This window comes from Paroedura picta, chromosome 1 (assembly GCF_049243985.1).
Source record: "Paroedura picta isolate Pp20150507F chromosome 1, Ppicta_v3.0, whole genome shotgun sequence".
In the NCBI taxonomy this organism is placed as follows: Eukaryota; Metazoa; Chordata; class Lepidosauria; order Squamata; family Gekkonidae; genus Paroedura; species Paroedura picta.
The window spans coordinates 107,848,285-107,876,168 of NC_135369.1; the positions used below are offsets into that span (position 1 = coordinate 107,848,285).

The 27,884-nt window shown below is 39.2% G+C and overlaps 1 protein-coding gene across 8 annotated transcripts; it reads left to right on the forward strand.

Annotated features, from left to right (window-relative positions):
• Positions 1–705: 705 nt before the first annotated feature.
• On the forward strand, positions 706–27,814 carry BCLAF1 (BCL2 associated transcription factor 1). Of its 8 annotated transcripts, XR_013234035.1 has the most exons (14): positions 707–879; positions 2,283–2,348; positions 4,522–4,644; positions 6,247–7,149; positions 9,971–10,633; positions 10,724–10,893; positions 19,661–19,766; positions 20,635–20,719; positions 21,578–21,753; positions 22,799–22,979; positions 24,530–24,676; positions 26,132–26,338; positions 26,467–26,553; positions 27,201–27,814. XR_013234035.1 is itself a non-coding variant. In XM_077351827.1 (13 exons), the coding sequence occupies exons 3-13, from the start codon at positions 4,541–4,543 to the stop codon at positions 26,470–26,472; spliced, it is 2,748 nt and encodes a 915-aa protein (XP_077207942.1). In that variant the 5' UTR covers positions 707–879; positions 2,283–2,348; positions 4,522–4,540; the 3' UTR covers positions 26,473–27,814. The 8 variants fall into 8 exon arrangements, 7 of the variants coding, with proteins under 7 accessions (XP_077207976.1, XP_077207985.1, XP_077207993.1 ...); XM_077351827.1 differs by having other exon boundaries at positions 26,467–27,814; XM_077351853.1 differs by having other exon boundaries at positions 22,868–22,979; positions 26,467–27,814.
• The last annotated feature ends 70 nt before the right edge of the window (positions 27,815–27,884 follow it).

Below are 27,884 nucleotides of genomic sequence, written 5' to 3' on the forward strand. Positions count from 1 at the left end.
TAGCCTATTGTGTTGAGCTGTTGCAAGGCTACAGTTTTGTCCTGGGTATTTCCAAGAAGTGTAGGATACAAGTAGAGAAGTTACAAAAGTTAAGAAACATGAGCCTGGACAATTCAACTTCCGTTTAATCATGAAGTCTGCAGGTTCTCCCTGGTCATCGCCAGGGGATGGGAGAGTATGGTTGCCAGGCTGGGAAACTCTTGGGAGACTTGGGACAGGGCGTGGTGAGGACGGGAACCCCAGTGAAGTACAATGCCAGAGTCCACCTGTCAACGTAGTCAACGTTTCTCCGAGGGAGCTGATCTCTGATCTGGAGGTGAGCTGTACTTCCGAGGGATCCCCAGCTACCACCTGGGGGCTAGCACCCCTAACCAGCCTCCCGGGGATACAACTGGAGAGAGTAGATGTTTCTACAAATCTAAGGTATTTGTCTTAACGAACAGCATAAGGAAAAACGAGAAGCCACCCAATTCCCTTCCCAGATAGCCCCCTTCCCCCGGAATTACGTCAATTTACCGCTCAGGCGGAACGCAGAACCTCCCTCACAAGGGACCGCACAACTGAGCCTGCGCCCGCGAAGCCCTCCCCCCGGAATAGCACGAGACCACGAAGAATCCGGCCCAGGGCTGGACGTCACTTCCTGCGCCACCATCTTCCCTGCCGGGAGGGCCTGAGAGTATACAGGCCGTAGACGGCCTTCCTGTCCCTGGCACGCCCCTCCTCTCCCCTCTGGAGCGGAAGTGACGATTCTCGACGGGCTAACGTCGCAGAAATACGTTTCTCTATGGTTCCCCTCCCCCCTCTTCTTTCTGTTCCTTCACGGAGACGGGAAATGGCCGCCGATCGGTAGCGTCGAAAGGGAGGCGTCGCCCGGAGCGGGTGAGCCCGCCGAGGGTTTTAGAAACCAGGTTTAGAGCTGCCGAGGGCAACGCCCTCTGCGCCGGCCGAGCTCGTTTGTCTTCTTTATGAGGTTTCGGTGCCCGTTTTCCTTCAGGTGCGGCGGAGCCCCCGTCGCTCGTTCTCCCGCCTCCGCCACTTCCGTGGCCTCATGCTCTCCGGGCCCCTTCCCTTCCCTTCCCTTCCCACAGCCTCTTTTTCGAAATCTCTCTCCTGGGCCCCGTCCCCTAAATAAGGCCCGCGCAGGGGGTGGGGGAGGGGACACTCGGAGCGCGGGCAGTCAGGGGCCTTCCCGCGCGCCCCCTCCTCCTCCGAGGACCATTCTTGTCTCCTTTATCTGCCGCGCGGCAGCGACACCTGATCTCTCGGAGCGGCCCCCGCCCCGTCGCTGCGGCAAGTGATCCGTCAGGAGGGGCGGGGGGCGGATTCCAGTTTCTCCGCGCGACCGCGGGACAGTTTGCACGTCAGCAAAATCTCCCCCCTCCCGGTAGAGGTTTCTAAGAAACAACTATTAGCGCCTACAGGCGCTAATGCGGCGAACGGGTTTGCAGACACGTGCATCCTAGAAGCTCTCTTCATTGAGTAGCGATAGGCTGTGGGTGCCTGTTGAGTATGCAGCCTATACGTTGCTGGAAGTGTTTCCAGAGGCCATTACTAAATTTACACTTTACAATTAGAAAATAGGCCGGCATTGGTATATTCCTAAACATGCTTTAAAAAAAAGGGGGGAAAAAGGAATATTAACTCTTCATCTTATGTAATATGTTTAAAGGGCACCGATTAGAAGCTGCAAGGACATAGGTTCATAGGTTTGTGCAGTTTTGTTACTGGATTAGCAATAGCACACTGAAGTGTGCATGTGGTTTCTTGTTTTCTATATTCGATATTGTGCATGAGTTCTGGAAGCAGAATGGGAACACTATGTAGAACTGAACATGCCATTACTTCTGTTTCTTCAATAATGACAGGAGAGACTTGGATTCAGTGGCTTTTGTCATTCAGCCAAGCAAGTAATCTGTGGTGACCATCTGTTGGGAAGCTGGGCCCTTGGAGAGACATGTCAGAGCAGCAGGCTGGCAGCCCAGCTCTGTAGTTACCTATGGTCTCCCATAGTCACTATTGGCTGTAAGAAGTTGCCAGATGTATGCTAGAAAGATTGTGCTGTTTCAAGTTAAGTTGTATATTTACATTAGCGTATGAATTGCAAAGGGTTGATAAATTAAATGTAACATCATGTAATCTACATAATGCTGCAAAAAATGAAGATAAATTCTATGTTCACTAACATTGAAACAACAGGTTCTGTTAGTTTTGTTGTTGTTTCAAGTTTTTGAAAAACCTATATAAGATAAAGGATTGTATTATTTTACTTTTTTAAAAAACAGGAATTGATATTTGCGTGCATACTAAGAACTGTAAATTCCATCCTTGCTGACGTACAAGATTGCCAGGTAAGATAAGTGTTCTACTGTTTTAAGGCAGTGTTCAAGCTTTAAAAATTTTGAACATTACTGGGTTTCCTCCCACAGTGTTTTCTCAGCCTGCTAATTTACAAATTGTAGCATGTAGTTAATGGGGGGGGGGGTTAAAGACAATGAACTAGTACATGCTTCTAAAAAAAGGCAGATTAACAAGAGTTGTCAGCACTTTAAAGGTGAATGTTTAAGAAGTGAAATGGGCATTTACTGAAATTTATGTATCTTCACTCCTATATTATATACTTCTCTAACAATTTTATCTGGATGTCTAGCTTAATTAGTTTAGGAATAGACATATAAAAATGTACCAGTGGAGAAAGTGGAGTGAGGCTCATGAAAGATAACAAAATTTGTCAAGGAGTGAATGCAACTTAATTATTCTTCCCAGTATGAAGGTATCGCCCTCAACAGTGCCCTGTTTATGTACTTTTGCTCCACCTTTGTACACAAGACAGCACATCCCAATAGTCTGGGAAACTAGATGTTTGTGCACGCTTCCCACACCTTGATCCAGCCTTCTCCTTAGTCATGTTATGAAATGTAAAAGTCAAGGACCAGCCAGACAAGAAGGGCTGGAGAAAGATACAGGAGGCAAACACAGACTCTCTGTTCTCCATAATGGCCTGTTATGTTGCCTGTCTGAATATGCATAGTGCGTGGAGAGGCTCTGTAGATGAGAATATTTGCATGTGAGTGCCTGGATCCTTTGTTCAGAAAGATGATGTGAAATTTCTGTATAACACAGTATAAGATGAGTCTTCTGAACCATGTGTGGTAGGTGGATCTATCCTGCCTTCCCTCACTCCCAGTGGCCCCTAGCAATGTGATGTCGGAATACCCTGCTTATATAAAAAAGGGCCATCTGAGAAAGGGCTGTTAGGAAAAGGAAGAATCAGGCAAAATTGTCCTCTACCACCATGTACAGAAAAGTGAAGTGAGGTTCAGTTCTGCCTTTTCACTCAAGTGTTTATTCTATGTGGCATTTTGTATAAAGGGTCTCCTGACTTCTGGTGTTGCCTTTTCAGGGGTCACAGGAGACAGCTTGGGGAAGGTGGTGACTATCACGTCATATCAAATAGGCTGTTCAAGAATGGCACATTAACTATGTAACACAGATCTAATATTTTCATATCTAAAAGGTGCATTAATTGGTGCTTGTTTGTAGCTGGTTTCTTATAATCTCAAGGCCAGCTTATGGGAAAAACCTGGGTGCTTGAGTTGGGAGGGAGAAGGAGCAAGGAATGAGGTATTTGTCTGGTAATTTCCATCAAGTATGATACCGAAGTGATGTTAGGCCAAAAAGTTAAATTTGAGTTTAGGCATTGTGAATTGGAAGCTAGCTTGGATCTCAGTTGCTGCTGCTGTGTCCCCCCCCCCACCCCCATGAATTGCTGCAGCCACATAGAGAGACTTGAATTGGAGCTTGATTTTTACATGGAAGTAAGGTAGTACCATCTGATAAGATAGTCAGGTTGTAAGCTTTGCTTGGTTTTGGGTTTCTTGTCTTGTGAAATGTTTTGTATTGCTTAAAATCATTTATTGACCTTTCCTCCCAACATTCCTATAATACATTTTAATAATGTAACAAAGTCTCTGAATTGTTTGCACACCCTACCCTATGAGCCTGAGGTACAGGGGGCCTGTTCCATGACCAGTGTCACTTGTCTTCCTCTAAGTTGACTTAACTTTAAAACTATGATAGAAGAAAAGATGCAGGAGCCATTTTAATGACATTAACACATAAACAACAGGAGGGTTAAAGAGTTTCCAAGTGTTTAAGGAGTGAGGACAGGAAAAATTCTGATCTAGCAGTTTTGACTGTTTACAAGAATGGATCAGTATTGCTGTTTATTGTCCATATAGCATAGTACTGAATTTGCCATATGGTGGGGGGAAAAAGAGTGCTATTATTTAAGGAAGTTTTCATTTTGATAGACTGGCTATCAGCTGGCAAAAGTCTTTCTGGGGAAAGAAGAAATTTCTTTCTTGAATTGTTTAAAAATCGTCTTCCGTGTTACTCTTATCTGGACATAAATCTACTATTAGACTATAATTCTTGAAGTTAAGACATTTTATTTCACAAATCATTTGTACTTTCTAATTTTATTAAAGTACTATTCATTTGGCCTATTTTTTACTTGGGTAGGTTAAACCAGTAGCAGAAAATGGGTCGCTCTAACACTAGATCACATTCTTCAAGATCAAAATCGAGATCACAGTCCAGTTCAAGGTCAAGGTCAAGATCACATTCTAGAAAAAAGAGATACAGGTAAATATAGTGTATTTTCGCTTTTTAAACATGCTTTTCTTTAGATTCTTTATGCTGGGAGGCAAGTTCTGTTGTCTGCAGAACTTCCCAGTATATACTAAAAATTGGAGATCTAGTAATTTTAATGTTTTGACAATATTCTGTTTGATTCCTTTAGTTAGTCATACTTGTAGTTGACAGCTGTATAGAAAACAGTTGTAAAGAATATGTATATACACATACTGCCTTTGATATATAGTTTGCATTCTAGTTGTTGGAATCTACTATGAATTGGGGAGAAATCTCTGTTGCTAAGAACTTGGGTATTGATAGAATTTTATAAAAGAATATTTCAGAAACTTGAGATACTGATGGCTCTGTAAAGAAAAGCATTTCTGGAAAATTTGAAGCCTAAAGTGTGTGGGTGGGTATTTCCCCACCTTTCCCAACCCCAGAGGAAAATAGAAATGTGTAATGAAACTGAAGTTATACATTAATTATGTTTAAGTATTTTCTTCCTTTGACAGCATGCTGAAAATAGGCAATATACTTTTGTGGTAGACAAGGCATATATTTAAAAATCTCATCCAGTCAGGATAGAATCAGTGTACCTAGTAAGTTAAATTTCATGGCATAGACAGTATATCTTCTGTGGGCTATTGTACTGCATGTTCCTCTTGTGGTACACCATCTGTAACTCCTTAAGAAATACTGGTCTTCCACAGGTGGAAGTACTTAAGAGGGAGGGGGAAATATGTCCTGCAGCAGCAGGCAGCCTCTGCATTGACCAATGAGAAATACATGCGGAATGATGACATAGGAATCAAGCCATAGGCACTGAAAATAATTAAACTCTTCAATAATGTATAATACACAAAACAAATTAATTGTGCACATAGCCAGGTAAACAATGAAGTTATTGAAGTTATTTTGTGTCTACAATTATACATTAAAATATTTATACTAGACATTTTGAGTTTTGAGTAAAACCTTACGTCCATTTCACAAAGTGCTAAATATTTCATCTTAAAAAAAATTCGCCCACAAATTTCTGTTATTTTAAATTGAAAATTGGGGGATGGGGGAACGACACTTTTAGTATGAAGGGGGAGGGAAACAACTGTTGAAAAGTGTAGTAGAATAGATTTCCTGGGTGAGTGAAACAATCGATTGCTCAGAATTTTGGATAAGTGTTTTGATATTGTAGGGACTTCTAATGCTGTTATATAGTCTGCTGGCCAGAAATGGGTTTGTTTTTAGTAAGATATAGTAAGCTATTGTACTGCTATTTATAATAGCATTCATTCATGCTGTATCACGCCAGTGTTAGCAAGCTCCCCAGGAAGATCAGAGAAGCTCTACATCTCTTTGCTTCTCTCTGATCTCTCTTCAGAAATAATACACAACATTGCAAAATTTTGTATGAGGGCTTACAGCATACGTAAGCAGATGGTTAAGTTCTTAAATAAGGTTGAATTTTGATGACACTGATTAATTTGTTTGTCAATCTTAGTATTATATGTGGCAAGGTTTTAAGATGATTTTAAATCTGAATAAAATGAAACTGGACATTTGTTGTAAAAAGATCTTGAATTCATATACTAAAATATCCATAAATCTTAGTTCTAGGTCTCGATCTAGGACATATTCACGATCTCGCAGTAGAGATCGTGTTTATACTAGAGATTATCGCAGAGATTACAGAAATAATAGAGGGATGAGACGTCCCTATGGCTACAGAGGAAGAGGTAGAGGATATTATCCAGGAGGTGGAGGGAGATACCATCGTGGAGGTTACAGACCTGTCTGGAATAGAAGGCACTCCCGAAGTCCTAGACGGGGCCGTTCACGTTCTAGAAGTCCAAAGCGAAGATCAGTCTCTTCCCAGAGGTCTCGCAGCAGGTCTCGCCGATCATATAGATCTTCCAGATCTCCAAGGTCCTCTTCGTCTCGGTCATCTTCTCCATACAGCAAATCTCCTGTCTCTTCCAAAAGACGTGGATCAACAGAAAAGCAAGCAAAGAAAACTGAGGGAGCTGCTTTGCAAGACAGTCCATTAAAAAATAAATCACAAGAGGAAGACAAAGGTGCATTTGAACATGACCCATCTGAGACTTTAGATGACTTCAATAAATCAGCAGCTTCAGGTGATATTTGGCCTGGACTTTCAGCATATGATAACAGTCCACGGTCTCCCCATAGTCATTCTGTTGCTTCCCCACCTAGTCAGAGCTCTTCATGCTCTGATGCTCAGTTACTTAGCACTGTTCACTCGGCAAAAGACACACCTCAACACTCGCATTCCATTCAGCATAGCCCTGAGAGATCTGGGTCTGGTTCCCTGGGAAATGGTTCTAGTCGCTACAGCCCTTCCCAGAATAGCCCACTACATCACATTCCTGCAAGAAGAAGTCCTGCAAAGGCAGTCGCATCACAGAATGCTCCACGTGAGGAGACTCGCATGCGCTCTTTTTATCCAGAGGCTGGGGACCAGGAAAGTGCAAAGGGTGGAAAATTCTTGAAAAGGTAAGAGCCCATAAGTACAAAAATAAAGTTGCTTCTTTGGGAATTTGAACAGGATAATCACATTCTGTGTACTGTGCAGTGAAAAGCACAGACATTCTCACCAACTTTATTCTGCTTATATTTGTACACTGGTTTAGTAAGTACTTCTTAAGTAACAGCATTTAGTGTCATGGGGCTTGCTTGCTGTGTCAGGGCCTTTGAGCGCCTTTGTGCCTGGTGTAAGAAGCTAAAGGAAAGAAACATTGTATTGCAGGCTTTGGGGGAAACTACTGAAGAATATAAACATACCATATATTTTGTCCACTGAAAATCCTGTTCACAGAGTATTGATCATTTTTTACATTTGAGAAAAATAGCTGTTTCAGATGCATAAAAATTCATGCAGCACAGTATGAAAACATACTTGTCAGGCATAAAAATTCATGCAGCACAGGATGAAAACATACTTGTCTTAGCAAAGGAAATAATATGATGAAATACAAATTTCAAGCCTTTAAATTTTGAAACTTTAAAAAATCTGAATCAGGTTATTTTCTTGAAAATTAATTATATCTTCTGGCTAATAAGTGCTACATTACTACCTTTACTACATTATTGCTTGTGGCATTCTTAAAATGATTTGCAAAAGTATCCATTGGGAATTGATGCCTTGCAGGACTCCAGCCCTTAATTTGTCTTTGAAGTATTTTAAATTTTCTGTATTGACAGTGTTATAAACTGTCATGTACAGAAATGAAGTGTGCCATGCTTTAATGTAGTGGGGAAATAGATATGAAGATTAGAAACTCAGTACGTTGGTACTTTACTTTTGGCATTTATATGTTCAAAATTCTGTTGTATTATTCCTGTGGCAACTTTGGTCAGTGACTTACAATATAGCATATCTGGTTTTGAACAGGTTCCATTATAGCATAGTTAGTCATTTAATAGCTTTTTGAATACTGGTTATCTCAATGCAGTTTAAATATACACACCATCTTTCACAAAAAGGCGTAAATTTTTTAAAAAATGTAGGGTAAAAAGATATTTCCAGGGTACAAGAGTGTTTGATTCATATTCCTACATTAGTTACCCCCCTCCTTTTCAATTTACTGATGTTGTCTGAAGATAGTAATTTATGTGGCTGCTATAGTTAATAATCCCATTCTGTATGCAATAAGCATTTGTGCCTAACAAGCGGAATATAGATTCTGGCATAATCAGATTAGTTCTGATTATAGATGCTGGCATAATCAGATTAGTTCTTGTAACTGGTAAGAGAAGAACTTGTCTATGGGATATGTATTAAAAACAAAAACGTAACATTCCATATTCTCAACCACATTCAAGGGAGATCTCACAGCAGTGACAGAATGGTGTCATTTGGAACCTGGAGCTAGAGAATGCTTTCAAAAAAGAAGTTAAGGCTGGCAGCAGTTGTCAGATATAACATTGGGTGCATCTCATACTGGCTAAATCATTAAAAGAATTTTGCTCAGCGTTTTAAATCACAATTTTTTAAAGTTATGACTGCATTAAAGGTATCCTCAATTAATCCATTTTTATTCATTATTCTCCCCTTTTATCCCCAGAGGAGAACTGAAGTGACTTACAATGCCTTTCTTCCCACCTCCATTTAATTCTTAGAATATATTGGGTAGACAGAAAGTACATGACTGACCTGAGGTAACCCAGCGAGCTTCTAGAGTGGGGATTTAAACCTGTTTATTCCAGATCCAAATAACTGATTCATGCTAGCTATTTTGGATAGAGAGATGTTCCTCAGAGGCCATTTGTTTTTGCAAAGTGTAATTTTATTGATTTATTTGATCTGTTGGTAATCTGGAACCATGAAAAATATAAGGTTTATTAATGGGATGTGCAGGAATATTTGTGAAAGATAGATGCAATCCAGATGGAGGACAGTTATTAGACTAAAAGATCCTCCTTTATTCAAACAGCTGGCTTGGGTATAATTCTAGTTGGCCAATCAGATGTATAACAAAGGATGTAACTTGACCAGTCAGTTATGTTACTGACCAAGTTACCAAACTCAATCAGACATATTGCCACTATGAGACGGTGTACTGTGCATTACCTAATTAAGCAAGCACCTTCCATCTATGGTTCCTTGCATTAGCAAAATCAAATAGGTAGGCAAAACTTCCTTTTCCAGATTCTGGAAACCACTAGGCCTAATGGTTTAACCCAGCACATAGGTGGTCTTCCTCCCATCCTTATCTTGTTTCTCTGAAACTGCAGTCAACATGATCTCAAGTTCTCAAAGAAAAAGATGCTTGCATGACTTACCAATGTTGCCATCAGGGAGGAACAGTTGTGCTGTTATGAACTCCAGTGCAGCATTCCACAAGGCACGATCCTCTCCCCGATACTTTTCAACATCTTCGTACACTCTCTAGGCCAACGTACTTGGGGGCTTGGGATGAGTTGTCACAAGTTTGCAGATGACACCCATTATTTAGGTTCACTGAAAAATCTGTCTTGACTGTTTCCAACACCTATAATTTTGCTGACTTGGCTACTAAAAATCTGTAACCAATATTAGTGCTTCTTACATTTGTAACGGGCATAAAAGAGCAAGATTCTGTGCAAGAAGTGTTTTAAATGTCCCAAAAATTATTGTTAGCCATTTCAGTGTAGAAAAGTCTTGATTTTTTATAGAAATTTTTTTTTATTAGCAGCAAATATATAAAATGTTATAATAATGATATTGATACATGCAATTGTTGAATTCTGTGGTGGTGGAATACCAGAAGATAAATAATGTTGAACTGAAATGAATGCAGTTAAAAAGTGTCATCTTCTCTTTTGGTACTCACAGGTACACAGATGAAGAATCTAGAGTGTACCTGCTTGATAGAGGTAATACTAGGGAGAAAGATACCCCAAAGGAGAGAGGATCAGAAAAAGGCAGAACAGAGGGAGAAAGAGAATGGGAAGATCAGGAAGCATTGGAATACTATATGGATAAAGAGTCTGGGAAACAAAAATTTAATGATTCTGAAGGGGAGGACACAGAGGAGACAGAAGATTATAGACAGTTCAGAAAGTCTGTTCTGGCAGATCAGGGTAAGAGCTTTGCTCACCGGAATACTGAGGAGGAAGGCTCCAAGTACAAATCTAAAATCTCTATGAAGACAAATAGGGAGAGTGAAGGTTTTAGAGAAGATAAAAGCTATAAGCTTAAAGAGACAACCAGTTATGTAGTCGAGAGGCCTAGTTCACTAAAAGATAAGCACAAGGAAGAAGAGAAAATATCAGAGAGAATTATGAAGAAAGAAACCCAGTCACCCGAGCAGGTAAAGTCTGAGAAGCTCAAAGAACTCTTTGATTATAGCCCCCCACTGCACAAGAATTTGGATGCAAGAGAAAAATCTACGTTCAGGGAGGAGAGCCCACTTAGGATCAAAATGATAGCCAGTGACTCCCATCGACCTGAAGTGAAACTTAAAATGGCCCCAGTGCCACTTGATGATTCAAACAGGTAATTGTCATAGCTTGTAATAATTTTCCTTTATTCCTGATGACGTTGCTCTGTCATAAACCTCTTCTTTTTGTGTGTTATGCATCATAGACCTGCATCCTTGACTAAAGACAGGCTGCTTGCTAGTACACTTGTCCATTCGGTCAAGAAGGAGCAAGAGTTCCGATCCATCTTTGACCACATTAAGCTACCACAAGCCAGCAAAAGCACATCAGAGTCATTTATTCAGCACATTGTGTCCTTAGTCCATCACGTTAAAGGTATGCCATTAATTTACCACGCAGAGCAAGCGGTACATGGTGTTATGTGATATTGGGTGTACAAAATTCCAACCTTTGTATTTTTGTGTTGAGATCTGTGTATGTCTTTCTATTTTTCTTAAACATTATAAAATTATGCAGCATTCCAAAATGAATCTATATATTTTATAGGTATTACATGGAGCTATGCCAATGTAGCAAATGTGACTTTTGTGCTTCACATAGAACTAACAGTATTGTGATAGGCCAGATTGTGTAACATATAACTTATGAGCTCTTTCCATTTGTGGCCCACTGGGGAAATTCCAGATCTTTTTTCCTTTCCACCATTCTTGTGAGCACATTCTAGACTAGATAAGTAAAGTTTCTGGTAATTTTTAAGCCACGTGGGCAAAGGGGACCTTTTTTATGTTGTATATGTAAAAAATGGTAATTTGGAGAAAATTGAAATATATGCAACCCTTAAACTTCTTTTACTGATTGAGCAACTTGGCATATGAATTGTCAAAGGGCAATGGTTCTTGTTCAGTAAGGGATATGGAGACAATAAACATACAAGCAGTGAAGGAAAATAGACTTAATTAAGATCTCTTGTAATTCACAGAAAGAAAATCTGAAGATCATCTGTAGGAGACACGTACTCATGTCCATTCAACTGATTAAGGATGTTGGAATGACAATGGGAGCACCACTTGAACTGGCCAACTGCACAGCTCTGATCTGTAGTTCATCCTGGAGTTTGGTTAAAGTGGTCCAACTGTTGTCATTCCAGGGTTTCTGATAAGCTAAATGGGCATAAGCATGTTATCTTTTATTGATGATACTCTTCTGATTTTCTTTTTTGTGATTCATAGGTTTTTATTCTATTTACTGCTCATGTATTTACTACCTCCATACCCTTTAATGGGCAAGAACTATTACCCCTTGGCAGTACAAAATAGAAAACGGTACTGTTTGGTATATTTATGGAATCTAAAAACATAAATATCTCCATTTTCTATAGGAAAAAATTGTAAGTCTAATCAATACTTGAGAAAGGGTTTTAGGCTTCACCCTCTGCTGCTGTACATAAACATCTTTAATTTTTTCTATCTACAGAGTTTTTAAAAGTTGAAGAAAATAAAGTATATTACTTGAACAAAAATTACCAACATGTTTGGATGTTTTTAAATTATTTAAAACATTTCTGTGCTGCCTGTCAACTTAAAGGCATTTACTAATTAAATCATTTCAACATTTGAGACATTAAAACAGTGTTTAAAATAAAGTATATGTAAAATATTTAAACAAATTTAATAAAACATACAACCAGGGAGGAGGGCCAATAACAGTGAGTGGGGGAATTCAAAACAAAAATCTTCATGCACTGGGGGAAGACAGATTTCTCCCTAAGGAGGGAGTTTCAAAGTTTTGATGCCATAACCAAGAAGGCCGTTTTTGCCCTGCTGCATGTCTGGCTTTAGATGGTTGGAGCATTTGAATCAGAGCCACTTGAGATTACCCACGTGGACAGGTAGGCTCATATGGGAGTACACACTTCCTTCAGATATGCTGGTGCCAAGGTGTATAAGTTACTATCTTTAATTAGGTCCAGAAGCAAAGTGGGGCCAGTGAAGATACAAGACTGGGGTGATGTGGACCCTATGGCCTTGACCACATTTTGGCTGCAGCATTCTGTACCAACTGTAGTTTCCAGAGAATCTTGAAGGCAGTGGTGTGTACAGTACATATTAACTTCATGAAAACAAACTCTTTAATAATGTAGTACTATTAAGCATGCCTGGGGAAGGCACTGGCAAACCACCCTGTATTGAGTCTACCATGAAAATGCTGGAGGGCGTCACCCCAAGGGTCACACATGACTCGGTGCTTGCACAGGGGATACCTTTACCTTATTAAGCATGCACCATTAAATAAATTATTATATTTAAACCAAAGCATTTTGAAAATTTCATATGTCTGCAGTGTAAGGTTTTTGTTAGTATTTCTCAAACGCTTCATGTTCTATCTCAAGAATGAGTTGTGGCTTGTTAGGCAAGATTTTTCTCACTCAAAAGAGAAAATATGTCATAGGAAGTGTTTTCATTGTTCTTCAATATTTCCTATGTTTTCCATTGAAAAATTGAAAAATCCTTCAGATTTCATGCTTTGCGTTTTGAGTGAGAAGATCCTTCCCTTAAGCATTTTTCTTAATCTAAAAGGGAGATCATCTTAATAGTTTCTTTTCAGTGTGTGCTGAAAGATTCCAGGTTTTCAGTTAGAAAAAAGCTCTTTTTGGGGCTGTTCTCTATACCCAACCAGCCCCAAAGGGTAAGATAAAATAGGAGAATTTTGAATAGGAAAAGGGAAGCAGCAGCAGCAGCTAAAACCACAGAGTGGAGAACGAGCAAATCATAGGATGTAGAACCTAAGAAAAGAAAGGATTACTGAGAGGGGTGTGAAGAGAGGGATAGGAAAATGAAGAAAAATGTGAGTAGTTTGGTGTATAGATAGACCTGTGATGGCACAAGGGGAAAAAAGGATACATGAGTGAAATGAGGATACAGGCACATGAACAAAACATTAAACCGTGTAGTATGGGACAGAAAAGGATAAAAAATTAAAGATAGCATTAAAACAGTTACAATTGTAATACATATATCTTAATGTAGCATTATTTATTTAAAAGATTTATGTTTGGTTCCAAGGCTAGTTTGACAAGTAAAAACAATATAAAATCATGCTAAGCATTAAAAATCATCACCTAACAACTGAACATGCTGCAACCAGTGCCCATTACAATCAGCAAAAAATCCTCTGGAACAAAAATGTCTTATGACAAAATAAGCAAAGAAGGTGCCTGCCTCACCTCTTTCAGGTGGCTGTTTCAGGCATGAAGGAAAACAGATGAGGTCCCTGGGTGAGTCAGAGCCTTTCTTCCTTCCCTATGTGGTAGAATGTGAAACAGGGTCTACTGGAAAGTTTGTACATAGGTTTATATTAGAAGATACAGTCTCCTTGAGTTAATAAAAATAAAGTGGAGCTCAGAAGTTTTTTAAATGGTTCCCTTTGTAAGGACTGTTCTGCTGCTTAGACATTTCTATCTAAGGGTTATGCAGGATATAAACGTAAACAAATCCTTTCCCAGTGTGGTATAGTGGTTAATGTTGAACTAGGGTGCTGACATGGAAGCTGCTTGGCTGACTTTGGGATGGTCACACAGTCAGCCTTACCTACTTCACAGGGTTGTTGTGAGGAAAAATGGAAGAGAAGAATGTAAGCCACTTTGGTTTCCTATTAGGCTGAAAGGTGGGGTAAGAATTAAGTAAATAGTGTGCATGTACATTTCTATTGTAGCTATACTTTGCTGAGGTTTTGTTTTGTCTGTTAGATGATTTTTCTTTATTATTTATTGTGTGAGTTATATTCTACCCTGTCTTCAGAAAATTAGTATTATGTCAGTAAATGAAATAATTCAAAGGCTACATACAGTACACATTTTAATTATAATTCCTCATTGTCCTGCTCAGTTGATATTATGCAGTCTCAATTTAATACTCCTTTACTACCTAATGTTAAGAAATGGCTTTGCTAAGTTAGAATGCTGAATAGACTTGCAAATGTGTCTGTCCTCGCCTTGCATTGTAACATTCAAAAGTCTAGCCCCTTGCTGCAGTGAACTTAGGCCATCCAGTGTACAGTGAACTTAGGCCATCCAGCTAAATCTGTGCTGATATCATACTACCAAAAATAAATGGAAGAGATATGGGGGTAAGAAGATTAATCGTTCAGTCTATAATGCTAAATCTAAGGTTTTTCATTGAACTCCTTGCAAGGCTGTCCTCCAAAAACATGTATCTTCAAAACATGAGTAACAGTACTGTCAGAGGACTTTTATTTATTTATTTTTACATTTATATCGTGCCCTTCTCTAGATGCTCAGGGCAGTTGTGTAAGCATATTTGTGCATATGTTATTTTGTCAGGAATAGGAATAACAGCAAATAACACAAAATATCTTGGACTTCCCCAAACAGGGCCTATTTCCTGGTACAGACTCTCTAGTCTGTGCAAAGATATAGTAGACATGACATCAATCTTTCCTCCTTCATAATGTGTTAAGGGGGAAGTGGGTGGAGAGTGGGCTGGGGCCAGTCTGGGTGAGGAGCCAATCAAAAGGCGCGAAGTGCCTTCCGCTTGGGCCCTTGCCCGCAGATGACAGAGCTCTGCCCAGCAGTTCTGACCAGTCAGGTGGGGGCCCAATCGGAAGGCGGAAGCCCCCAGGGAAGCCATCAGCGGGGAGGGGGCTGGGGGTGACAGAACTCGCAGGCCGAAAGGGAGCCTCCTGCGGCGGAGGCGCCGCTTGGGGTATCCTGCCCACTCCCTTTCGGCCTGGCAGCTCTGACTCCCGGTCCGAGAGGGAATCTCCCGCAGTGGCACCGCTGGCCCGCACAGGGGGGTCCATCCACTCCCTTACGGGGGGCCCTTCAAAGCCCATTCTTAAGAACGGGCTTTGAATCTAGTCCTACATAATTCAGAATACTTAGATACAGAGTAGCACATAGAGCCAGTTTGGTGTAGTGGTTAGGAGTAGGGTTGTGCGATTCGGCCGCCGAAGCGGCCGTTCCGTCCGGGCGCAGCCAGCGCCGCGCCGCGGGGGGGGGAGGGCGGTGCCGGCAGCGGCGTGACAGCGGGCGCAACCACGCAGGCGCAGAACTCCGCGCCTGCGTGGTTGTGCCCGCTGTCACGCCGCTGCCAGCACCGCCCCCCCCGCGGCGCGGCGCTGGCTGCGCCCGGACAGAACGGCCGCTTCGGCGGCCAAATCGCACAACCCTAGTTAGGAGTGCAGACTTCTAATCTGGCATGCAGGGTTCGATTCTTCACTCCCCCAAATGCAGCCAGCTGGGTGACCTTGGGCTCGCCACAGCACTGAGATAACTGCTCTGATTGAGCAAGAATATCAGGGCTCTCTCAATCTCACCCACCTCACAGGGTGTCTGTTGTGGGGAGAGGAAAGGAAGGTGACTGTAAACCGCTTTGAGCCTCGGGTAGAAAAAAGCGTCATATAAGAACCAACTCTTCTTCTTCTACAGCATCTGTGTAGATGGACTATGCAGAGCTGATTAGCTTACAAGGAACAATGCATTGGTAGGATCTAAATGGGATTGGGTTGTAAAGGAAAGCTTTGAAGCCATCAGTTGCTGCACTTTGAAATTTATACAATTGCTTTGGAGTGATAGAAATCACTGGGCATCAAATTTGCTAGGGAGCTTTCAGATAATTAAAATGTTTGTATGTGATCCAAGGTACAGATGGACTCAAATCTGGTTCCTGAGCCAAAATTTGGTATGAAGCCCCTGAACATTGGTTAGAGAACTTGCCTTCCCTAACAACTGAGTGGAGCGGGCTTACCGGTTTTGCTTCCCCCCCACACACACACACAGACTTCAAAGCGGTGTTTGTCTGTCTGTCAGTATAGTGGCTACAGCCTGTTTGGCTTCTCTCTTCCTGCAGACAGGTGGGCTAGGGATGCTTTCGGTGCTGAGATGCAACTCCTTCTTGCCTCCCCCCTCCCCAGGATGGCCACTTTTGGGGAGTGGCCAAGGGAGCCGGAGAGGCTGCACACAAAACTGCTGCCACTCCCAGCCCTATGCACTCTTAGCCCTTTGCTGGTGCCTGCCCAAGAGGTGCCCATGGTCCCGACACCTTACCCATCGAGCATTGCCCTAAGTGCAAATCACATCAAGCAGAGCAAGCTCCCCAGGCACTGTGGGGCAGGCAGGAGCATCGGTGAACCAATAGCCAACCATTTACGTTTTCCCAGGCAATCCCCTGTGGCCAGGAGAAAGAGGGACCCAAACTGGCCAGTTTGGTTCAGAACATTTTGCGCTCAGTTTGGTTCGTGCTAGGAACCAGAAAGGTTGAGCAGCAGCAGAATATATATTAAATATTAAAATGCAAATATTTATTCCAATACATGTACACATATAAAACTTTAAAACATCAACATATATCACGTACTATTGCACAAATCCAAAACATTTTGACACATGGAAATGACAAGAAACTAGAAAACCAAATGCGTTTCAACCCCTCTTGGGGTCTTTCAGTTGTCTATTATTATTATTATTATTATTATTATTATTATTATTATTATTATTATTATAGATTTATTCCCCATCACTCCTGAAGCCAGCTTGTGTTGGGTTACAATGGTCCTTCATTAAAACCCAATAAATATTTAAACACTTATGTGATGTATTAATGGAGACTATAAGTTGGTAAATAATATGAATGAATAGGCACCCGCACTAATAAAATGTATCTCAATATATTTCTTGGAGCCCTCCAATTAGAATATTTATTCTTCAAAGTGCTACCCTTATTGAAGCCCTCTTATGGGCACATGTAGTGAAATAAATATTTGCATTTTAATAATATATATTCTGCTGCTGCTCAACCTTTCAGGTTCCTAGCTTGTGTATACAGGTTGGGTTACTTTGTTCCCTCTTTTCTTTTGTTTGTGCCCATTCTAAAGGAATATAAACTAATATATATGAAATTCGAGCACTTGTAACTGACCCTAAGTATGAGAGAATGCAAAATATACCAGGCATTATTCTTTTAACTAGAGAGCTGCAGTACACTTAGTATGCACTCTAAAACATTCTGATATTTTTGGGATGTGAAAATATTTTGTCAGCCATTTCTTTTAAGTGATAGAAACTTAATGTCATAAAATGTGATAAAATGTAGAAACATTGTATCAACTCTAAATTTAACAATCTGTCTTAACAGTTTGCTTACATAGAAGAAAGAATCAGCCAGATCAAGTAATAACTAGGATTAATTAACCTTTTCTTTCATTTTTATGACTATTTTCTTCAGGGGCTACTATTTTCATTTTCGTTGCAATACACTATTAGTTTGAGAAGCATTCTGATAATGTAGTTAAATTTTTTTAGTTAAATAACACTAGAAATTATTACAGGTTAAAAATCTTTAGTTAAATAACTTATTAGAATATTCTGAGAAAGATCAGCTGAGAAAGGTCCCAACTAGTCATGCAAAATGGAACACACATTTCTGTAAAGAATGCTAACTTTCTGAATATTTCTTTTATAATACCTTGCATTTTCTTAATGTACTTCATTCTTGCCAATTATTAATAGAGGAAAAAGGGGGTTAGGTAGAATGCCTATCAAAAGAACAGATATATGGTTTGCATTGTGATCTTTGTCAATGTGCTAACCAGAACTTCCAACATTTCAATTTATGCCACACTGATAACGCAAACCATATTTTACTTACCATTTTTCCTGATGATTTGGAATTACTTTCAGTGTACATATTTGGCCAAGAAGATTTTTGCCTGGAATACATTGAAAACTGTCTGGTTTTATACTGTTCTAAAATAGCCATTTAAAAAAAATTCATACTACGAGTTGAAGTGAATAAATGGAGCTTACAAATTACACCCCTCCACATCATGATGGCAAATACATAATTTAAATGAAATATTTTAATGTAGTATATAAAATGCAGCATATGACCAGTTAGCTAACTATTTTGTACTCTGTGGCCAAGTTACTGATGTGTATAAATCATGATTTGCTTCAGAAGTTATTTAACTATTTCTACACACTTCAAAAAGAATGTGTGGATTACATTTTGGTAAAACTGTAATAATTTTACATTATTGGTGCAATGAAGCTAGACTGAACAGCTCTTAACTTATATAGAGCTGAAAATGCCCAGTGATGTTTTCTTTTTCATTGCAACTAGGTCCTGGAATGTGTTTTGAAATGGCAAAATCCATATTACAAAAGTAAAATAGCTGTTGAAAGATAACAGATGCACAAACAGGCAAAGTTGAACCTTCTATCTTCCTGGCAAAAATGGCACAAAAAACTGAGTTGCTAGCTCAAATTCCTGTGTTTGATGGAATTATGATTGAGGCACTACCCTTGTAGTGGCCATATCAAGTTTTAATGATTGGTTATGAGAGATGTGCTGGATGTTGGGCGGTAAGTTGATACAGATGTACTGTTAAGCGGATAGCTTGCTTTATATGTGACATTTCATAATCCTTTATAATTTTATACATTTTCTCTATTCTACATTTAAACACATCTGTTGAACTGGTCTTTTAAACTGTAGTGGTTCTGTTACTAATTTAATGGTCACTGGTTACATTTTTTTTAAACCCTTTAACATACAGTCAAGTTTGCCAAGATGCCAGACATTTAAACATACTCAGTTATCGGAGTAGTCCTTACTATACGTTCTTTTGAAAAGAAGGGAATATGTTTGTGTGTGTGTGTGTGTTTAAGTACTGGCTTGTGCAGCTCAATCCAAGGCTTAGTGACTTCAAGGTGGCTTAGTTCCAAATTAGTGTATGTAGGAAGGCATTGCTAATTTACAAATCAGGACTATGTAGCTCACATGCTGTAGATAACCTTATAAAATTGTAGTAATTCCAATGCGTATACTAATGATGCGTTGTAATGTTTTGTTCTGCTGGCAAACCTGTAAGATGTCCGGTGTAAACAGCCATTTTCCCTATTGCGCAGATATCGTTCTAACTGTACTAGCAACACATAAATGTAAGCAAAGCTATAAATGGTAGTAGTTGCTGTTTGCTGACATTCACTGAGAAACCTGTTGAAAATAAAGTTTCACCTTTGCCATATTTTATGAACTATTTGGCCTGATCTGTGTTCTAGTAGTGTGTCATGTCTAGACATATCTATGTTAACTAGACAGTATGTGTCCTTTGCAACCAACAGAACAATATTTCAAGTCACCTGGCATGACCCTAAGTGAGAGGTTCACTGCTTATCAGAAGGCTACTGAAGAACATAGCGCCCGGCAAAAGAGTCCAGAAATTCACAGGTGTGGTATCCTGTTGCTCAATGTGTTACTTGCCTACCTGACCCAACAGCTCTCCACCCATGTATAAAATGAGATATTTCCTCTTAACAAACTACCTTTTCCCCTCTTAAGTGAAAAATAATTGAAAAGAATGGAGCAGATGTTCTGATGCAAATTTTAGTATTTACATTGTAGTACATTGTTAATATTCTTTAGTAATAGAAAATGCTGTGTGAACTATGTACTAATACTTGTGATATGTTTACCTGCTATCATCTTATTCTGTGTAAATGCTAATTCTATAAATTGAGGTTATTTAAAAATTCATGCTCAGGAGCTCCTATGTAACCCAAGGAAATTTTGGTTTCTCCAGTAAAAGCAATGTATATTATGGCATGAAGGCCAGCTGTTCACAGAAAGTAAATGAAAACTTCCACTCTAATTTCTTTGTGTGAGCCTAATTAATTCTTTGGATTCTGCCCCAAATTTGCTAAATGGCAAGAGGAGTTTAGTACAAGCAAATATTATTCCTAAACATGGTTTGTAATTGTATTGAGAACCGAATTACAGTTTTTCTGGCTGCAGTGTTTGTTCAGTTTTCACTTGATTGGAGGATTAGAAGTTCCTTAGATGTATATCTCTACTGCAGAAATGTTAAGACATTTAGTTTATGTTCTACTAACGTTTTTTAAAAGTTCACTGAAATGTATGGATATTTTGGTTTCATATGAATTTTTCTGTGTTTGGGAAATGTATATTTAAAAATTATTAACCAGGCTTTATTTTTGGATTGTACAATGGCACTTTTCCTTTTGTGTTTCCAGTTTTCCCCTTGAGAGAGATGAATACTGCCAGCCATAATGATTACTTTTTAAAATCTTGCATTTAGGAGGATTGACATCTCTCCAAGTGCCCTGAGGAAACACACCCGTTTAGCGGGAGAAGAGAAAGCCTTTAAAGAAGAAACTCAGAAAGTAGGTTTCAAATTGGTGCTATTTTAGTTTCCATTATTTAAAACGGATCAGTGTAATCTGAGAATTCCCCAGTTTTTTTCCTGTAAGATTTGGTTTTGTATTTCTGTACCCTAGGTCAGGGGTAGTCAACCTGTGGTCCTCCAGATGTCCGTGGACTACAATTCCCATGAGCCTCTGCCATGCAAAGGCTGGCAGGGACTCATGGGAATTGTAGTCCATGGACATCTGGAGGACCACAGGTTGACTACTCCTGTCCTAGGTCATGCTGAGCCTTTTCCATTTCTTATAATTTTTAATAGAAGATGTGGTGGGCCAGTTGGGTGCGGCCTGATCATACTGTTTAATAACTTGGCATGTAGTAACTAAATTTCTGTGTTTCAGCAAAAAATAAATTATATCAAAGTGTTGCTCCTGTAGACTTCCAACTCAGCCTGGAGAAACTGACTTTTCCTTTTCAGCAGGCTGACTGTGGGAAAGGAGTGCATGTTCCTGGATAGCGGATTAAGTATAAATTGCTATTTTAAATGAATAAGTAATATAAAGAACTGTGAGCAGAGCTCACTACCAATCTTTCCCTCATCCCTCTCTCTTTTGCAGCCTCTACACTCCCCCCCCCCAAAGCCACATTTGTTGGGAGATCTTTGGGAATGGTGTAGAATGCAGCACAGGTAGCTGCAGCTACTGGAGGGAAGCCACAGACTTGGTGCAACTCTGGGTTTTTTTAATGAGTAGACGTGACTACTGCCAGGGTGGGATGAGGGGTGATACCCATAGCTAAGTAAGAGGTAGGTCTTTTCTTATTGCATTCTGTCAGAGTTTGAGTGCTAAAATAATTTCCCTGAAATGTTTCTGATTTAGGGAGATAAAAAATTAAAGTGTGACGCCGCTGACCTTCGACACGACATCGACCGTCGCAGAAAAGAAAGAAGTAAAGAACGAGGAGACTCTAAAGGCTCCAGGGAATCCAGTGGATCAAGAAAGCAGGAGAAAATTCCAAAAGATTACAAAGATTATAAATCTTACAAAGAAGACAGGTAAAGGTTTAAGTGCTCTATGTAGGTTTTTAGCTTCTAATTAGACTTTTGTAAATGTAAGCTTAATTGCTTTCAGTTTTCACTGTACAATGGAACATCTAAATTTAAACAATTAAAATTATTTGTTTTACAGCAAAAATGTATTTGTCTTTTACACGGCTTATGGTGGATGAGGACAAAAACTTTGGAATAGCAAGCTAACACTGAAAAAAAATGACAAATTAATCTGTCCTATTATCCAGGCTACATCAGGAGGTTGGACTTCAATGCAGTACATTTCTGTAAACAGTTTGTGTAAGAACTTTGGTTCGTTATGCTTGATTCCGCACTTTTTCAACTCATAACACCCAGACTGAGATTTTTTTTAAACTGATGTATAATGTTAACATGGGGAGGGGGGAGAGGTTTTTTTTTCTCAATACAGGGAATGGGTTCTACTTAAAAAGGTTAGTCTTTAAAAGCAATTTATTCAGTGTATCATTGTAAAAGGTATATCCACCTTTCGGGCTTGATATTATTATTAATATATATATATATAAATTTGGTTAAATCAACACCAGATGTCTTTGCCATGGGGAGTTGAATGCAAAGTTCATATATATTGTTTTCTTGCTCTTCCACTTGTGTAATCATGGATTTATTTGAACTTCTGTTTTCTGTTTGCTTTCCTACACTGATGACCATTCATGTATCAGTTACCAACTGATTCTGTACTTTGTGCCCATATTGTTAAAAGGCAAAATCAGTTTTTTGCTATTCTTGGTAAGAAATGAAAATGAATGAAATAGCAGCACTTCAGACACATTACCTTTAATGATTCTTTCTTGCATTCCCCCATACAGTTTTGTTAGCTAACTTAGCTTTCAGTTAGGCCACAATTCGTAACGTGCCATCAACTGTTTAAAAAGTTATAGATGGAAGATGGATAACATAATACTGTTAAACTCGACACTAGCATCAAGCAAGAGGAGAGGGTAGCCCCTGAGAGTACAGAAAGTAGTTGTATAGGATTCTACAGCAACCAGTATGGTTTCTTATTTTTCAGTAAACAAAAAAGAGAGCAAGACCGTTCTCGATCTTCCTCAACTTCCTCCCCATCTTCCTCTTCATCCAGTTCCCGAGAAGAAAAAGAATGCAAGAAAGAAAGAGAAGAAGAGTTTAAGCCTCATCACGAACAAAAAGAATACTCTGGTTTTACAGGAGTGGGAAGACCTAGAGGAACATTTGTGAGTTACTGCTATGCTTTATTTGTTGTTGTTTTAAAAAAATTATTGGTATAACTGCAAAATTTAAATTTCCAGAGATTGCTTGCTTTTTATTTGAACAGGATATGCTTTCTGTTCTTACAGCATCCAGCCTATTTGGATTTGTTACACAATATTTTGCGTAGTTTTGGGTTTAAAAAATGACAGGTTTAACTAAAGTAAGCAACCACATGTATTTCTTTATTTCTTTTTATATCTTATCTTCCCTGGACTTTTCTGCTGCTTTGTGCTCTGTTTTCTTTTTCTCCTTTAAATGGTACCTGTTGAGAAAATCTGAATTTAAACCAAAAAGGGTAGAGTCTTGAAAAATCTGTCTACAGCTAGTGCCAAAGTAAATACCAAAAAGTCTGAGGAAGACTGCAGCATTATAACTTCAAAACGGTAACTGGCTGCACACTGTGAATATGTCAATATTCTGATAGTGTAATTCGCGCATTGTTAACACTGGAGCAAGAGCATATGATCTTCAAGAAAGAGACAAATAAGCAACATAGGCAAGAAATAAGGAAGGCAGTTTTGGTGAGATGACAAAACATTGCCTTGCAGATTCAGTTACTATGGGGAAAGCAACCTAACCATAGAGCTAGTTTGGTGTAGTGGTTAGGAGTGCGAACTTCTAATCTGGCATGCCGGGTTCGATTCTGCCCTCCCCCACATGCAGCCAGCTGGGTGGCCTTGGGCTCGCCACGGCACCGATAAAGCTGTTCTGAACAAGCAGTGATATCAGGGCTCTCTCAGCCTCACCCACCTCACAGGGTGTCTGTTGTGGGGAGAGGAAAGGGAAGGCGACTGTAAGTCGCTTTGAGCCTCCTTCAGGTAGAGAAAAGCGGCATATGAGAACCAACTCTTCTTCTTCTTTTTCTAGTACTGGAGGGCTGTTCAGTCTGGGCTGTGATGTTCACAGATAAATTATCTGGAGAAATTGTCTGTTGCATGATACTGGTGTGATGGACTAACATGTAAAACAGCCATTCTGTGATATTGGCCAAAGCATATTCTGTTTCACCAAAGGTGCATGTGCTTTAAACATTGAAGATGTCTTGCTGGAGAGGAGTATGATCTTTTCTTAACAATACATGAATAACTAAACAGACAAAGCTAAACAAGAAAGGTGATTGGTTGTTGGGTTCCATATTAGCTGCAAAGGTAGTAACTCTTGAAATTATAAGAAAGACGCCTTTAAAACTATGAAACTTTAAAACATGGACTTCAGTTTCTTGTATTTTACTTTTTAATGGTTTTATTGTGTGCTCTCTAGGACAGCTAAAAACCTTCTTGCAGTGCCTCTGACAAATCTACTGTCCGCCAACCACAAAATACACAACTGCTGGAGATTAAATTCAATTGTGTTAAAGTAGCTGCAGAATTCTGCACATCAACTCTTGAGCATGTTGATTTCTATGTATGGTGTTAGATGAAGGATTATAACAAAGCATTTTGGTTAATGTAATTCAAATTTATAATTTGCTTTGTATAAATTTATTAAATACATAAATGCTTTGGTCAATCAGTTTCGAATTAGGGGCAGAGGAAGAGCCAGAGGCGTGTTTGCTGGAATAAATACTGGCCCCAGTAACTCAAATACTGCTTTTCAAAAGAGACCGAAGGAGGAGGAATGGGATCCTGAATATACCCCTAAAAGCAAGAAATACTTCTTGGTGGGTGCCATACTGTTATGCATGCATCTTTTCTCAAAGTATATTGTATAGATAGATAATTTCATGGAACCAAAATTTAGTGCTACTTCTTTCCAGGGAGCTATGCTGACAGCATCAGACACTGAGACCTTTTAATATCCATCTGCACAAAACCTGCATTTGTGGCGTTAGAAAAAAAATATTTTTGACTATTTATCTGCCCTTTTTTAAAGTAAGATCTATCAAATACTGGCTGCAGTATCAAGATTCAAATAGTACTTTTGCCCTACATAATTCCATCCATTCTGTAATAGAGGGGCTTGTGTTGCTTTAGAGCTGCTTGGGGAATGAATTGTAGAGATTGGAGTTATTCTTAATACATGTCACTTCTAAATAATGCTGGTTGTTACTCTTGAAATTCCCTTGTATTGTTGCTATTGTTAGCAAGGGTTCTTGAAAGGCTGTGGAAGAAGGTTTTACTCTTTCCTGCTCCTTTAATTTCCCATCTGTCATTAAACTAATCTCTATAATGGATATACTTTTTCAAAACTTGTCCTGTAACTTATTTTTGTAAACCAGATATTGACTTCATGCATTGAAGAATGCTTTTCTGTGATCACACCCTCCAATGCTGGGAAAGTTCATTCCCTACTTCAATATTAGCATGAAGTGCAGCATTTTGTCGTGTAGCAATGACTGTTGAAGGGGTTCTTTCAAGGTCTACCATTGGTCTGCTGACTTACGTATCCCAGTGCTTCACATTCAGTCCACTCGTTCTGAGAATAGTCAGTTTGTACCTGTAGCAGTGACTTGAACTCTCACCGGCATTTGCTAGGCTGTGTTTGGTATTTTTAAGTCACTCGGCAGATTTTCTTACATAAACATCAAAGGATGTATGTGGCCTTTCGCCTACATTTGTTCCTTGGGGGGAAATCTATACGTTTCTGGTCAGAAAAATTGATACATTCAACATATGTTAAATCAGTATTTACAATCTGTATATTAGAACCAACGTTTTAGAGATTAATCAGTTAGATTATTTCCAGCAATATAAGGAATATATATATTGGCATCTAAAACCCTCAGGAATAAGCTACAGAGCTGTGACTAGTATAACTGTGTCTCCCATTAAATTAGTGATTAATTAGAGATGGGCCTTTAACTCAGTGATAGAGCACATCCTTCTGTCCCCAGGTAAAGAATCACAGGTTGAAGAACAGAAATATATTTTTGCTTGAGAAAAGGAAGAGCTTCTGCCTTTTGGCACATTTTAGTGCTGGGCTTGATGGGCCCAGAGTCCTGACTTAAGAGTAAGGTAGTTTGGGGTTGGGGAGGTATTGCAGAATACTGATTACCAAACTGATGACTCAGCTACAGACTAGGAGGCCGAGTAGTTTGAGATATTTCTTTGAAAGCTGCTCCCAATAAAGCATGTTAGTGCTTTAATTTCCTTTGTTTACTCCATATTTGTTGTAGCATGATGATAGAGATGATGGTGTGGATTACTGGGCCAAAAGAGGAAGAGGCCGGGGTATTTTCCAGCGTGGCAGAGGAAGATTTAACTTCAAAAAATCAGGTAGCAGTCCAAAGTGGACTCATGACAAATACCAAGGGGATGGGCTTGTGGAAGAAGAAGAAGAAACAATGGAAAATGAAGACAAAGAGAGACGCAAAGAAGAAAAGGTAGGCAATTCTGGTTTATAAAGTCTTTGAATATTTTCTTGCTCATGAAATGTAACATACTTACTTGAATTAAAAATGGTTTAAAATATGTAATAATACAGTGCAAATATTCTACATCTTTTGCACAGGAATAATTCTGAAGACGTATTTCAACTGAAAGTTTATGCACCATCCACGCAGCATTTTTAAATATGACTATTTGTCGTCAAATGAATGTAAGCATTTTACTTAAATTTTACCATTGGAAAGTAGTTTAGGCTTTTGTTTTAATTCTTTAGTGATTCATTAAATAGTAGCTGTTAATGATTATACAGAAGCAAGTAGAAAAATACAATATTTGTCATGATCAGTTTTTAAAAATATTTACTGTTTGTATAAGCAATGTAATTTTGCATTGTCCAAAAGATATAGTTGAAACCTGGAGAACTGTACTTCATTGCCCCTCCACAACTGTGTTTTATTCTGAAGTAAACCTTAGGTCTGCACATCTAAATCTTGAGGCAGCATTTTTTAAAATAAATCAGTACTAAATCTCAAGTGTATGCTGGAGTTAGTATTTTCCTTAGTTGTTCGTTTGTTTGTGTGACTTACATTTAAATTGTAGTGTAATATTTACTTGGTCTGATTTTTGGGTGGGATGTTGATATTTCAGATAACAATGACTCAGCCTCTTAGCTAATTTCATCAACATGTGAATAGTACTGAAAGGCTAATGGGTTGCAATCTGGTTTCACAAAATTGATTGTTAATCAGGTTTGTAAACTGTAGTATATCCTGTTTTCTGAAGAATGAGTGTAAGTAGGAGGTATATGCAGGCTGGTGTTGGGGTTTTATTAATTATTTCATACATTCACATTTCTAGACCACGATGGGAGTTCTCTTCTCAACAGATCTAGATCTGACAAGTAGAGCTGTAGCTTAACAGGTGCTACGTTTCTCCGTCCACATACCCTTACTGCTAATGGGGAAATGCCTCAACTGTTTGTGCAACAGCACTAAACGTAGCTTGACCTTCTGCACACTCTTTTCTAAAAGAAGATTTGTCCTACATTCCAAATGCACGTACCTTTAGGCGTACAACAGAAAGAGGTAAATTGTAGTGAAAAAGTTACCTTTTAACACAAGCATGCTTCAGTATGTTGTTTCAGAATTTACATGCATAATAAATATAGCCTTCTGTAATACACACTAGATATCCATTTATAACATTGAATCAGAGTGTATAATGACCGTGAAGCTGAATTATTACTGCAGGAACATTAGAGGAAAACTCATTTGGCTTCTGGTGAAAGTGTTGGCCAGGAAGTACATGGCAATATTGATCCAGCTACTATGTGTATAAGTCTTTTTCCCAGATTGTAAAATAGTCTTTGTTTTTCTGTGGGTTTTCTTTGGTAAATAACCTGACAAAAAATGGGATATCTCCGTCATGTTTTCAGTCTGCAGTGGAATAAAGATGTGAAAATTCTCAAATGACATTAGACTGTTATTACATATCATAGAAACATCATAATAGCTGTATGTTGATGCCTAAGCTATAGATATT

Coding starts and splice junctions, on each gene's coding strand:
- BCLAF1 (XM_077351827.1), top strand. CDS start 4,541: ATGGGTCGCTCTAACACTAGATCACATTCTTCAAGATCAAAATCGAGA. Junction 10,634..10,723: donor CCACTTGATGATTCAAACAG/GTAATTGTCATA, acceptor TATGCATCATAG/ACCTGCATCCTTGACTAAAG. Junction 21,754..22,798: donor AAATCTTACAAAGAAGACAG/GTAAAGGTTTAA, acceptor CTTATTTTTCAG/TAAACAAAAAAGAGAGCAAG.